At 43.1% G+C, this 12799-nt stretch overlaps 1 protein-coding gene across 10 annotated transcripts in view; it reads right to left on the reverse strand.

Moving 5' to 3' along the window:
* TIAM1 (T-cell lymphoma invasion and metastasis 1) overlaps nucleotides 1-12799 on the reverse strand; it is a 175202-nt gene that overhangs the window by 35441 nt on the left and 126962 nt on the right. For all 10 annotated transcript variants that reach the window (XM_015299682.3, XM_046900829.1, XM_015299661.3 and 7 more), the window contains 3 exons: nucleotides 11555-11659; nucleotides 8179-8260; nucleotides 3026-3112 (listed from right to left, as the gene is read on the reverse strand). In XM_015299682.3, coding sequence (XP_015155168.1) covers nucleotides 3026-3112; nucleotides 8179-8260; nucleotides 11555-11659 — 274 coding nt within the window. The remainder of the gene's footprint in view (nucleotides 1-3025; nucleotides 3113-8178; nucleotides 8261-11554; nucleotides 11660-12799) is intronic.

The raw sequence follows: 12799 nt of genomic DNA on the forward strand, positions 1-12799 counted from the left end.
CTCTGCTCTGGGGAGCTGGGGCTCTCAATGAGCAGTTCAGCTAACCTCCCAGAGCTGCTATGCCAGCTGTGCTGCTGGACAGGGTTGATTTTTGCTTTTAATTTTCTGTACAAGCACATGCTTTTATACAAAGTGGTCGCCTACTGATGCACCTAAGAGGAAAGGTAACATTTTGCACTCAACCTGGGTAGGACTTCAGACAGCCTCCTCTCTGTCCCTGTTTGAATAACATCTCAACATATAGATCTTCTACAAAGGCAAATTTTAGCATTTGGTAAGTTAGCCATGTTCTTTTCAATCTAATTTCAGGAGCTATTTATAGCCCCAGCGCCCAAGGGAAAAAGGGATCTGCAGAAGAAGCAGCTGACTCCCACTGGCCTCAGGGTGATGTAGAAATGTGACAGACAACTCACAGTCCTCTGGGGTCCAGCAGGAGACCTGACATTCCCCTTTGCCTGCCCAAAAATGACAACAGTGGGCTGGGCCAGGGTTTAAACCCAAATAACCTCCAGGGTCAGTAAGCCTTTAGGTCAGTCATCAGGACTGCACTCATCACTGAGGGTGACGGCAGCAGTCCCCTGCAGGCATCTGCCCTGGAGAAGATGGAAAAGTGTACTCTGCAATGGCCACCAAAGGGACTGCTGTGGTATCCCAGTCACCATCCTTGTATTTATGGGGTGGAAAGCTGGAATTTACCCGGTCAAAAGAGCTGCTCCTTGTAGGTGACCTATGCTACCTGACCTGCCCTTGCAGGTTCCACGTCCACCCTTAAGCCACAGTGAGAGTCCAACTCGATGAGCCTGAGCTGCAAGTTGCAACCATCCTCCTGGAATGATTACCTTATCTTCATTTGAGAAAGAAACATGGTGGAAGGGAGGAGGCTAAAGGGCTTCAGCCTTCTGTAGGAAAATTGAGATCCTTCTTAAATGCGTGTAATTGTGCCCAGAAACTGTAGCACAGAGCACACTTTCAGAAAGAATAAGATGAAATAGATAAAATAGCTTCAAAGTAAATGGACCGTAAAATCGTATTTGAAATGAGGACAAAACAAAGCAAGTCAAGCATTTTGCATTATTTCATTTATTCTACTTAGTGATGCTATCTCATAATAGTAGCGCATTAATATGCCTGTAACCATAAACATCACATCTGGGGCTTCATTTACTCCTTATAATTCTTGCTCTGAATCATTTGGGATGAAGCACGACGTGTAGCTCCGTACAGTCAAGTATCTCAAATTCAAGAAATGGCCCAGCTCGTGCATACCAACAGGAAAAATAACCGTAAAAAGAATTAGGAGAAAATAAAATTTAAGAGTTTTCCATTTGGAAAAAAGATTGGAAAGGAAATACTGTACCTCTTCTTGTTAAATTTATTATGGGAAGTGCAGTCAAATGCAAGCATAAATGTAAATAATGGGAGGAAGAGAAAGTTTTCCTCTCTGCTAACTGTGAGTATCTTCTCGTAATATCCTGCCAAATACTGTCAATACAAAAGTGGCTTTTTATATCTATTACGAAAAGCAATGTATCACTGAAAGCATGTTTTAGCACTTCAGCCCCACAGGAGGCAGTGTGTATCCGCGTATTCATTTAAATCGCCATTCAAACATTTCCCGAAGGCAAAACAAGAAAGCCCTGTTGCTGTACCCCCAGCCTCCTCCTCATTTCCTCTTTGTTCTCCACAGGAAGCCCACAGAGGTTTACTTCCCTAGTGCAGGCTGGCAGAGAGCTGACCTCAAGCTCTTGTTCAGGGCTGTTGGCAGAATCTCCATCCCATCCAACACGGAATTACCACCCGCTGTGTGGGGCTGAGGAGGGGACAGGACAGAGAAAAATGGCCTTCTCAAGCTTCACTGACAAGCAGAAGCCTCCAGAACCCCCCGGGTGGTTTTCTTCAGGTGAAGTTAGAGGTTACAACTGAGCAAAACTCCAGGCTCCGTGCAGCCAAAACAGCTCCCCCTGGTCTCTCTCAGCTTCAGTCTTTCCCCTCTGCCACTTGCTTCACTGTGATGCAAGCCAAATACATTTGCTAGTGGGTCAGAAAACCAATGTCAAATGTTTCTGAAGCAGTCAGCTCCAGTGTGGGGGAGAACAGCTCCCATTGCTTTGAGCAACTGCAACCAGTTGAGTAAGCTCTGAACTACCATAAAACCACTCTGGAAGAAAACTCTGAAGGTGTTTTTGAGGACTCAGTGTGCTAATGGGCTATGATGAGGTGAGTGTCTTCCTACTCTTCTTGTTCCCTGTATCACTCTTTAAAATTTGCCTGTCTACCCTACAAACCCCTCCTGTGACTGTAGGATCAGCACTGCCAACACAATGGAGAGAGCAATGAACAGGAAAAAGCAGCAAGGGCGTGGTGGTGTCAGGGTTGACTTCAGCTTGGGTAAGTTATGGTGGAACTACGGTGGTGAGGCACTGGTACAGGCTGTCCAGAAAGGTGGTGGATGCCCTGTCCATGGAGACACTCAAGGTCAGGCTGGACGGGGCTCTGAGCACCTGATGGAGCTGTAGGTGTCCCTGTTCTTTGCAGGAGGGTTGGACCAGATGGCCTTTAAAGGTCCCTTCCAACTCAGGCTGTTCTATGGTTCCTGCTCTGTGCTGGGATGAGCCTGACAGCCTACTTCTGTCTGCAGGTTTCTGTTGCTTCTACGCTTTCTGAAAAGGCTGGGCACAAAAATATAGGCAACAGCCCCAGCCACAGAGGTAACAGAATAGCTTCTACTGTAACTGTTTATTTTGCAGTGACTGACTTAAGAGGGCCCCTGGTCTTCTTTCAGCAGCAGAGAACCCTCCTACATATATAGTAACTCAATATTAAAAGAGGGTGACTATACAGCACAGCTGATCCCAAAGGCAGAACAAGGAGCACCTGGTACCTCAAGTTCTTGACAAAGAGCACCATCTCTTTTGTACTGGGATCCTGAGTTTGGTGTGTTTGTAGAATTCCCATCCCAACCATCTCACGGTCTACACCAGGATTAAACAAACAACAGCAAATGTAAACTAAAAATGTCTTTTACCTTTCTTGAAAGCTAGGCCTGTCTCTTTGACACCATTCACATACAGACGACGAATCCCTTCTTCTTCCACAGAGGACAGAGAGAAACCTAGGGAGATACCCAATCACGTGGTTAGAAAGCACCAAGCAACTCCAGCATTTCCTCACAACAACATGCACTACAGGGAAGGCAGTGCTATGCCCGTTCCTGATACAGTAGTCACAAACTTTTCCTTTCTTCCTTTCCTTAAACCTTTACAAATGCCGAAAACTGAAAAGGCATCTTTAAGAAAAAAGCGAATTTCTAAGCTTATACATAAATCATTTACAGTTTTATTTAAGTATACCACAGCTGCAAAATGTTGGAACACACTTCAAGTTCCCTTCTCAAAGTTTGCTGTTTGCAGACAAAACCTGTGCAGAGCTGTGGTTTGTGAGCCAAACCAACAAAAGCCAGGAAGCCGACGGTTATGGCTGACATGCCACCCTTAACTCATACGATGCACAGCAATGCCTGCTGGAGTCAACTTCTGCTTTTTGAAGTTTGTAGAAATGTTGCCTTTCCCTCTCCCCCATTCTTTTCTCAGTTTCTCCTGGCACAATCTGTGTTACTTGCCAAGTTTTAGCGTACATTTTATAGCTGCACTGGAGACCCACAGAACAACCTTATAATGGAAGTACTGACAAAGTCTTGATTTTAACAGTGCAAACGGTACTGTTACATTTGGTTTTGGTGATCTTCTTGCCATTTGTGTTTGACGTTGTGTAAGATAATAACGTGTAAAGTAAACACAATGTGTTTAGTTAAACAGGTCTTGCTTATTTACTGTTGAGTTATCTAAAGCTGAACATTTGCCTTTCTGAAACTTCATTGCTCCCTAAATGGGTACAGGCAACCATTTGCTCTATCTTCTTCCAACTAGAAAAACATTTGCAAATCTCTAGGGGGGGAGGTGCTTGTTTGACATGGAGCCACCAGACAAGAGGAAGCAGATGTGCTGGGAGCCCATTCTGACTTTAGGACTCCCTTCAAGCTGATGGTTATGGACGAGAAGTCATTTTTTCTATAAATCATTTAAAAAGAAAAGGAGGGGGAAGAATGTGTCAGCCTGGAAGCTAGCAGCATATGGCCCTTTGTGGCTTACTGAGTTCCTCAGCCTGAATAAAACAAACTTTGTGAAGCTCACTCAACACGCTAGCTTTGGCAGAGAGAAACTCTTAACTAAACAAAAGAGTAGATGTAAAAAAAAATAGTAGCCATTGACTGTCATCACTGCAAAGCCTACCTGGAAAACCTAAACCACAAGCATGGTGGTGCGTACCCAAGACTGCTGTTTGAGTCAGCACAAATGATCGGCTATTAAAACAATCACCATTTTGCAAGTGAAATGCTGCTTTGCTGTACTGCCTTCACTCCACTACCGTACAGTTAAAGCTGAAATGCATCTCACGTTCTTGTTGTAGCTAATTGGGAGATGATACCCAGCCTGTCTCAAGCTCCTCTCTTTTCCATGAGCAGCTTCCTCATCCAATCTGCCAGGGCTATGAGCTTATGTAGTTGCATTTTAATTCAGCCAGAGCAATAATTACTGGCAGAATGTATGTAAGGAGCCATTACACATGCTGTCATCAGCTTTAAGAGATAAGAGATGGACAACCAGCAGCCTCAGAATGACGGTCTCACAAGTCTACTTAACCCCTCCGCAGACAGGGTGTGTGACCATACTCCAGGAATGGATAAACAGAGCTCTGTTGACACAGTGGCAACAGATACAGTGGCTGGATCTGGTAAACAGTTTGGACTCCTGTCCCTCTGCAGTGCTGCTGACAGAGCTTTTGCAGCCATGCAGCAAAGCAGAGCAGAGAATACACACATATATGCTTGGATATGTATGTATGTCTAGTTTGTATAGAGACATGGTACAAATGTGCAGCTTTTGTCTGGATTGACTTTCCAGGTGCTCCACACAAACACGTGTATTAGCACTGCAGGGGAGGAAAGGCAGGAGTGGGTGGAAGTGACAGTGATTGCATAAGCTGGCATCACTGCCAAAAAGATTATTATCAAACTGTGCATGGACCCTGAAACACAGGTGTTAAGAGATGAGTGGTGACCCTGACAGAGCCTTTTCTTCACTGAAAAGTTTTGATGACAGGAAAACAAAAGTCAGCATTGAAGGGTGCACACAGTCACGCCAAAACAACACAGGACCAGAACAAACCTGCTTCCACAGAAAAAACCCACCCCCTGGGACAGACAGTCGCTAAAAAAGGATTAGTATAGGGATGCTCCTGATGCACACACAGGCTGGAAGCAGTGGGTTCTTAGTGGGAATGCTCCCTGATTTCTGCCCACACAGCCCTGTATGAAGAGGTTGGTACTAGTGAAAGGGGCAAGTATGGATATGCCAGGACAGCACAGCAACACCAACCAGTTGGCAGATGCAATGAAGGCAAAAGCCAACACAATGGCCAGATACTTCAGAAATGTCTCTTATTACAAACACATGAGCAATCAGAAACACTCCAAAGTGCCCCCAAGACGAGCCTTCCCTGAAATGCTGTGCTCTGTCCTCTTGATGTCACTTGAACTCAAGGTTTGCTCAGACACAAGGGCAAAGCTGCTCCAAGAGCCTGCTAATGCCTGCAGAAGCAGCTCTGCCACCTTGCTGGCACCAGGATCTCTCACCTGGCTGTGAACAGCTTGTAAAGCCAGCATACAGCTGTTCACTTATTATTTTACCTTTCTGCTAGGCTAGTGAGCTGGATTGGCCAGTCTAATTGCACCCTTTGTGAAAGCATTTCATCTTCCCACCTTTGATGCTGTATCTGTTAAGTGGAGATAACAGCTCTAAGTCCACATTGTCAGGATTAAGTAACAGCTGCTCGTGAAGTATCTTGAAAATTCAAGGTGATTTACAAACATTACTGTTGATGTAGCTGGAATACTAGGAACAGCTGAGCTTCTTGTGTTGCCCGGCTGCCTAAGAGCCAGCATGATATGTACGCCTTCTCACAGAAGGACCTAAGCAAAGGTGATTGGAGACATTACAGCCATGTTATTGACTCAGACTTATTTCAAAACAAAAGCAATAGAAAGAAACCTTAAGCAATCCTGTTGAAAAGAATCTATGCTGTAACTATAAAGCTCTGATCTTTGCATTGCCATAGCTCATGAAAGTGCTTTTAGTTTACATTCTGGTTTGTAAAAGTGTATATAGGCAACACTAATTCCATACAGAGACTAAAAGGACTAAAAACTCCCATGTACTTAACAATACAGCACCGGAAGGGATTGCAGAATGAAGCACAGCCTACCCCAGCACCAAGACAGGGCCAACACAGCTATTTCACCCTCCTCTGCTTCCCTGAATGCAAGTATTTCAGTAAACGCTTGTCACTGAGTGACCATATCGTACTGTTTCTGAGACACATGCAGACTACAGAAATCCTGCAACCATCTAAAGTCAAAGCAAGTTTGTCATTTGCTTTCAATGAGAGCAAAGTCAGCTTTTTTTTTGGGTGCATTGAGCATTTGCGCTCTGCAGGGTCAGAGCTGCTGACCAGATACATCCTGTGTCTCATGCAGCTGATTCCCTTTCACGGGACATGACAGTGCATTTCAGTGTCTTTCCCATCTATCACAGAAAGGAAAAAGACAAAAAGGCAAAGACAAAAAGAAAAGGGAAAAGGGAAAAGGGAGAGAAAGAGAGAAAAAGGAAAGGAAAAAGGAAAAACAAAAAGGAAAAAGGAGAAGGGAGAAAGGAGAAAGGAGAAAGGAGAAAGGAGAAAGGAGAAAGGAAAAGGGAAAAAGGGAAAAGGGAAAAAGGAAGAGGAGAAGAGAAAGAAGAGAAGAGAAGAGAAGAGAAGAGAAGAGAAGAGAAGAGAAGAGAAGAGAAGAGAAGAGAAGAGAAGAGAAGAGAAGAGAAGAGAAGAGAAGAGAAGAGAAGAGAAGAGAAGAGAAGAGAAGAGAAGAGAAGAGAAGAGAAGAGAAGAGAAGAGAAGAGAAGAGAAGAGAAGAGAAGAGAAGAGAAGAGAAGAGAAAAGAAGAGAAAAGAAGAGAAAAGAAGAGAAAAGAAGAGAAAAGAAGAGAAAAGAAGAGAAAAGAAGAGAAAAGAAGAGGAAAAGGGAAAAAAAGAGGAAAAGAGAGGAAAAGAGGAAAAGAGAAACGGGAAATGCCACAATACCCCTAGTTCTTGCAGTGCTTTCAGCCACAGTGCAATTATTGAACCTAGGGCCATTGCTGTGCTAGTTCATATTTCTTTCTCGGGCCGTCAGTATTCAAACCACAGTCAGCACCATTGCTTTGTAGCAGAGCTCAATATTCAGAAGGCCTGCAGCTGTACAATAAGCAGTTCAGGGATTTGGAATTATTCTGGTCATTAAAACACAATATTTAGATAAACAGTAAAAAGATGCAGATTGACTTCCCACAGGGTAGGTTGCTGAAATAATGTTTAAAAACACTACAGAACTGTAATTGCAAGAGCAAAGGGCAAACTTGCCAGGCTGGAGGTCTGCAACTTCATGTACTGAAGAGATAATATGACCGCCCCCACATAAAGACTGGGAATTTTGCCGAAATTACACAGGGAGGACTTCTTCCACTCCCATCCAGATCTATATGAGATGTTGGATTCCAGCTCCAGGAGTTCACAGGGGCTCCCGGAGAACCTGCTGTGCACCGAGGCCAGGCTCTCCCAGCCTGGGAACAACAGGGCAAGGTGGGGACCCATGTCGTAGACCTACAGCAGCCAGGGAAAGGGGCCAGAGAGCCTCTCCTACCAGCTGCCAGCTGCCCAGCCATAGAGTTGGAGAGGGCTCCCACCCACAGCAATGCTCCTGGCTCTGTCCCTGCATAGCCAGGGGCACTGGGAGACGGCCTTTCCTTTGAGAAACTACAAAAACAAGAAAACATTCGTTCCAAATACCACCGTAGCCCTCATCAAAAAGCTCCATACCCTACAGCTTGAGCACCAGCAAAGAAACGTGTTCAGTGTGTTACACGTAGAACAACCCTGCCTCAAGGGGAGCGAGCTTTCTGTAGATGGCACGGGAATCAGATGTGCTCTCCTTATTTTGCACAACAGGCCTCTCAGGTGTGTCAGTCAGTGACAAGTACACACACTAAAACTGACTTGGTAGGAAGATAAAAACAAAAGGAGAGCAACTTACCATAAATATCAGAGGACGTATCAGACTTCTCTATCTGAATATGCTGCGTAATTTTCTGACAGATTTCTATTTCTTTGTAGAGCTGAGCGGAAAAAAAGATACACACAAACAAGTTACTGTGGGAGAACACATTAACTGCAATCATACTGAACAGACTTCTTTCTCAGGAGGAGGGAGAAGCAGACCGTGGTCATTACGTATCAGTTAGTCTTTCCCCACATGTACAAACCATTAGTTTTGTTGCTATGCTTGACTGTTAGAAACTGAAGAGGAATAAGTAGCACTTTGCTACTGCTAACATAAAAGTAATAATACACCTCTTTCACTCCACCAATACCATTTTGAGTGCACGAGAAAAAGAACTGCCATTCCTCCTTCTGTATTTAATGGGAAGTTATCATTTAATGTTAAGCATATATATTATTTACATTAAGACATCGCGGGAATTTGATTATTTTATAGCACTAAAATTCTAAGTAGGAATTTTCCTTCTTAAAAACATCTCTCAATTGTTTGAAGATGATCAGATTTTAAATGCAGCTCCTTTCTCACCTTTCACACATTAATGTTTATTTCTACCCGAGCCTCTGAAATCATCATTAACATCCTTCCTGGGAGAGCAGCGCCAATTCACACCTCTGGGCAGCATCCAAGCAATTCGCTCTGCCTTTCAGGAGCTGAGCAGTCCCCCATCTGCAGCCCCGTACTCTGCTTACGCTGTCAGTAACACGAATTCTGCTTTTAAATCTTTCACTCCGCGCTACTTACTCTTGTGTCCCAGCCCCGCTGCTCAGCTCCTAACAAATGGGGTGGTACTGGGGCCTGTCACAACAACCCAGGTAGGGAAATGGCATTTCTTCAGACAGTTGGTCTCTCTGAACTGACATCTCTGGGAGTCAGCCCTAACCTCCCCAAAGCCAGACCGAAAGCCGTGGTCAGTGCACAGGTTTGAAGCTGTTTTTTCCATAGCACGAGCTAGAACTTCAGTAACGAGCCATCCTTCCACCTCTGGAAAAACCACCTTTGGAAAAAATCATACCCTCAGAAGAATGAGAGCTCACGGGTAAGTATTAATTCCGCCGATGCGGTTAAGGCTGTCAAAAAGCAACCACAATAATTAAGGGACGCTTTGAAATTAAGTGACATTAGTGTTTGGACTGAAGCATTTAATCCATCCCCTTAAAAAAGTACAGTAACTCATTAGGATGGGTTTCTCCCCTGCTTCTACCAACACTTACTCATCTGTTTAATGCAAATATTAGGCATAATGGAACAGATGAATACCCATTTAAGTGGCTGTGTACAGCAAGATAAATGTAAAATTCAATGAGGATGCCATGCTAGCAGCACTTTTAAAATGCAGCTTTCAAAGATAGGAACATGTTATTCAGCACTTGAACGTGAGTCAAATGACATTCACAAAATCTCAACCAGATTTCAGTAAACATTTTAAAAAGAGGAGAAGGCAAAAAACAAGTGAAAATTGCACTGCTTTCAGAACAAAAACTGTCTGAACTCTGCAGCCATCCCAAGGAGAATTTAGCATTCAAGGGCAGTGATGCCCCCTCCATCTACTTCGATCCCTTTGCTGCCCCTGGCGCTTCTCATGGCAGTTTGGGGATATTTATCATTACCTTCATTTCCTCAAGCCCTTCACCTGCTTGCATTCTTTCCTCTGACGCTTTTGGTCCTGTCACAGCATCCCTTCCCAGTGCCTCCAGCCTCACCCCATCCTACCAGTGGGATTTTCAGAGGGGCCTCCAGTCTCCTTCTTCCATCTGAAAGTGCCATCAATATCCTACCCAGAGCAAGGAGTCTGGCACGTCAACTTCCAGCCCAAGCATTCCAACACTTCATTTACAATAAAAGGTGCTTAAACTGCCTGGTGTAGCACCTAATGCTAAATAGCTGTCCCTTAGCCCTTAGTAACTCTTATAACACATAATAAACCAAGCACGTGAATTTTCGAAAGGCTGTGTCGGAACACAAAGCATCACCATAAATGTTTTGGAAAGGAATGGAATACGGTTGTTTAATCTCAGCTTCTTACTTAAATCATCTGTTAGATTCTTCAAGAGAAAGGATTATCATCCTAAGAAATCACCTTTCCCACAGTAATGTATTTTAAAAGCATTTTAGTAGAGGGAAGGTAGCTCTGGCAAGATGACATCAGCACTAGCCTGTTATAAACACTACTTGGGCGACCACAGAAATAGAGACATTACTTTTATCACATTGCAGGAGAACCATCTCATTTAACACCTGAATAAAAGTAACTCACATTTGCTCATGAAACAAGCACACAGGCACACACAAGCACACACACAAATGCACACTGCTTTAACAGTACTACATTAGGCACGATCCTATCTGTACTGTAATCTTGCAGCACACGCACAGTGCTACTGACCATAGAGTTTTGGTTTAATTTCAGTTCTCCTCAGAATAAACAATAACTGATGACTGTGTCAATCCTATATCCCCTTCACATAAAAAAGTCAAGGCCCTTCCATGCAATGAAAGCCAAAATCTGTCTCCTGTGTGTCTTAATCTTTCACAGCTACGTTTTACTTCCCACTCTTAGTACTTTCTCAGTAATTTTTTTTTAACTGTGATAATGGCAAACCGTAGAAGTTCTTTAGTAAATGAACAAAAGCATCCATAAGTGGCAAAGTTTTACTTTTTATAAATAAAACAGCCACCAATAAAAAGGACTTTGAAAAGCTTTACAGCATGCACGCGTAAAATCACAGAGCCAAAGCATGACACGAATTCTGTTTGGTCTGTTTTTTTAATCTCTGATTTCAAAATTCCTTTGAAGTCTGCTTTTGAGATTCACCATAGGAAGACTTCCAAATGAAGCAATTAGGAATGTATATTCTCACACAGCTTTTTAACCTCAACATTTACTTTCCCATTCAAAAATGAGAAAGCCACCAAAAGCGACAGCAACGAAAAACAACTTGCACGCTCGCTCTCTCCCTTAAAAAAATCAAAGTGACCTGAACAAGAAGCATCGAGGTTTTAACAGTACGCCTTTAAAACAAACAAGGAAAATACAAACAAGAGGAAAAGGCAGCCTTGAGAGAAATTAAGCTTTAATGCACACCACCATGACCTTCACCCCATTACCAGTGGCTGTTTCTTCTCTCTTCCACACAGAGCCGTAAGTGCACAAACGTAAGTGGAACACCAGCTCTCTCCTCAAGATGAGATGTTTGGAGGGATTACCTTACCGCAGGCCAATTGCAATGGCCTGCACAGCTCCATAATTGCAAGTTAAAAAGCATACCTGCATATTACAAATACCAAATGAACACTAATTAACAGCGTTCTACACAGTGTCATCTAATTTTGCTTTAGTAGGTAGCATTACCAGTTCGTAGATATCCTCCTCTTGCTTTGGTACATAAAACTGCATCTGGTTTTCAATCAGGAACTTAAGACGCAGGTAGTGAGCAGAGAGATCCAGCTGGTGTGTCTGCAAGAAATGGAGAAGAGGCTCTGTAAGACAAGAGCAACGGCTCCCATTATCTCTAATCAGAAAATCGCATGACGTTCACAGAGAGAAAAAAGTGCCCCGGCACCATCTGTCATAAGAGACCCATGTTCTCCTAACTTGAACAAGAATCTGAACCTTCTCCTCTTCCCCAGAAGTAAGAGTTTAAGGGCAGTGCTACAACTCTGACCAGCCTCTTCAATCCTGCTGTTTTGCAGTTCTGCTCCATCCCATGCTATTGCAGAAATAAGCAAAAACTAGGAAAGCAAGGATTTGGAGCATACCTATGTATACAAAGTGCATTTAAAGTTGCAGGAAGGAAAACAAATGTTCTGCTAAGAGAGAATAATGTGACAGGAAAGTCTTTTCTGTGGATTTTTTTGGTTGATTGGTGTTTTTTATAGCACCTTCATAATTTAGCAAGTAGGTATGGTGCAGTAAATTGCAAGCAAGATTTTATACATATATATATATATGTATATATATATATATACATGCATGCTCTAAATTCAAAACAACACAGGATAGGTTGGCTTAAAAAGGGTGAAAGAAGCTGAAAGTTCTATACTGGACTGCATCCTAGTGGAAACAGGTCACACCATTCTAATGAATTAGTCATAATTAGCTGAGGATATGGCATTTGGTCTGGGAGATGTTAATGACCTTTTCTCAGCACGATTAATAAGTTCAATTTAAGCAGAGGTTAATGCAGTGTGTAATCAAAACACATCTAGAATGAAGACAAACACAAAGAATGTCATTCAGAAGTTACTTTCAAAGCTCATAAACTGTTGACTAAAGCTAGTGAAACACCCAGAAGCGATTCAGAAATACAGGAGGTAAATTCACCTCACTGTCACTTTAGAAATCCCAGTATTATAAGCTTTTATAAATAAGCCTTACCAAAATTTCCTAGGTTGCACAAAAAACAGTGGCTCATCTGAAAATGTATGGAAGAATGTCATTGTTTCCTGCTGGTTATGTGTCAGACTACTGTTTTTTAAAGGCTCACTTAACCATCTCAAGCCAAGATGATGATACACCGAGATTCAACTGATTGATGACAGAGTACTGATTATGAGTAATGCACACCAAATGACCTGTGGAGAAGATTGCTCCTTG

The sequence above is a fragment of the Gallus gallus genome, chromosome 1 (genome assembly GCF_016699485.2).
Source record: "Gallus gallus isolate bGalGal1 chromosome 1, bGalGal1.mat.broiler.GRCg7b, whole genome shotgun sequence".
NCBI lineage: Eukaryota > Metazoa > Chordata > Aves > Galliformes > Phasianidae > Gallus > Gallus gallus.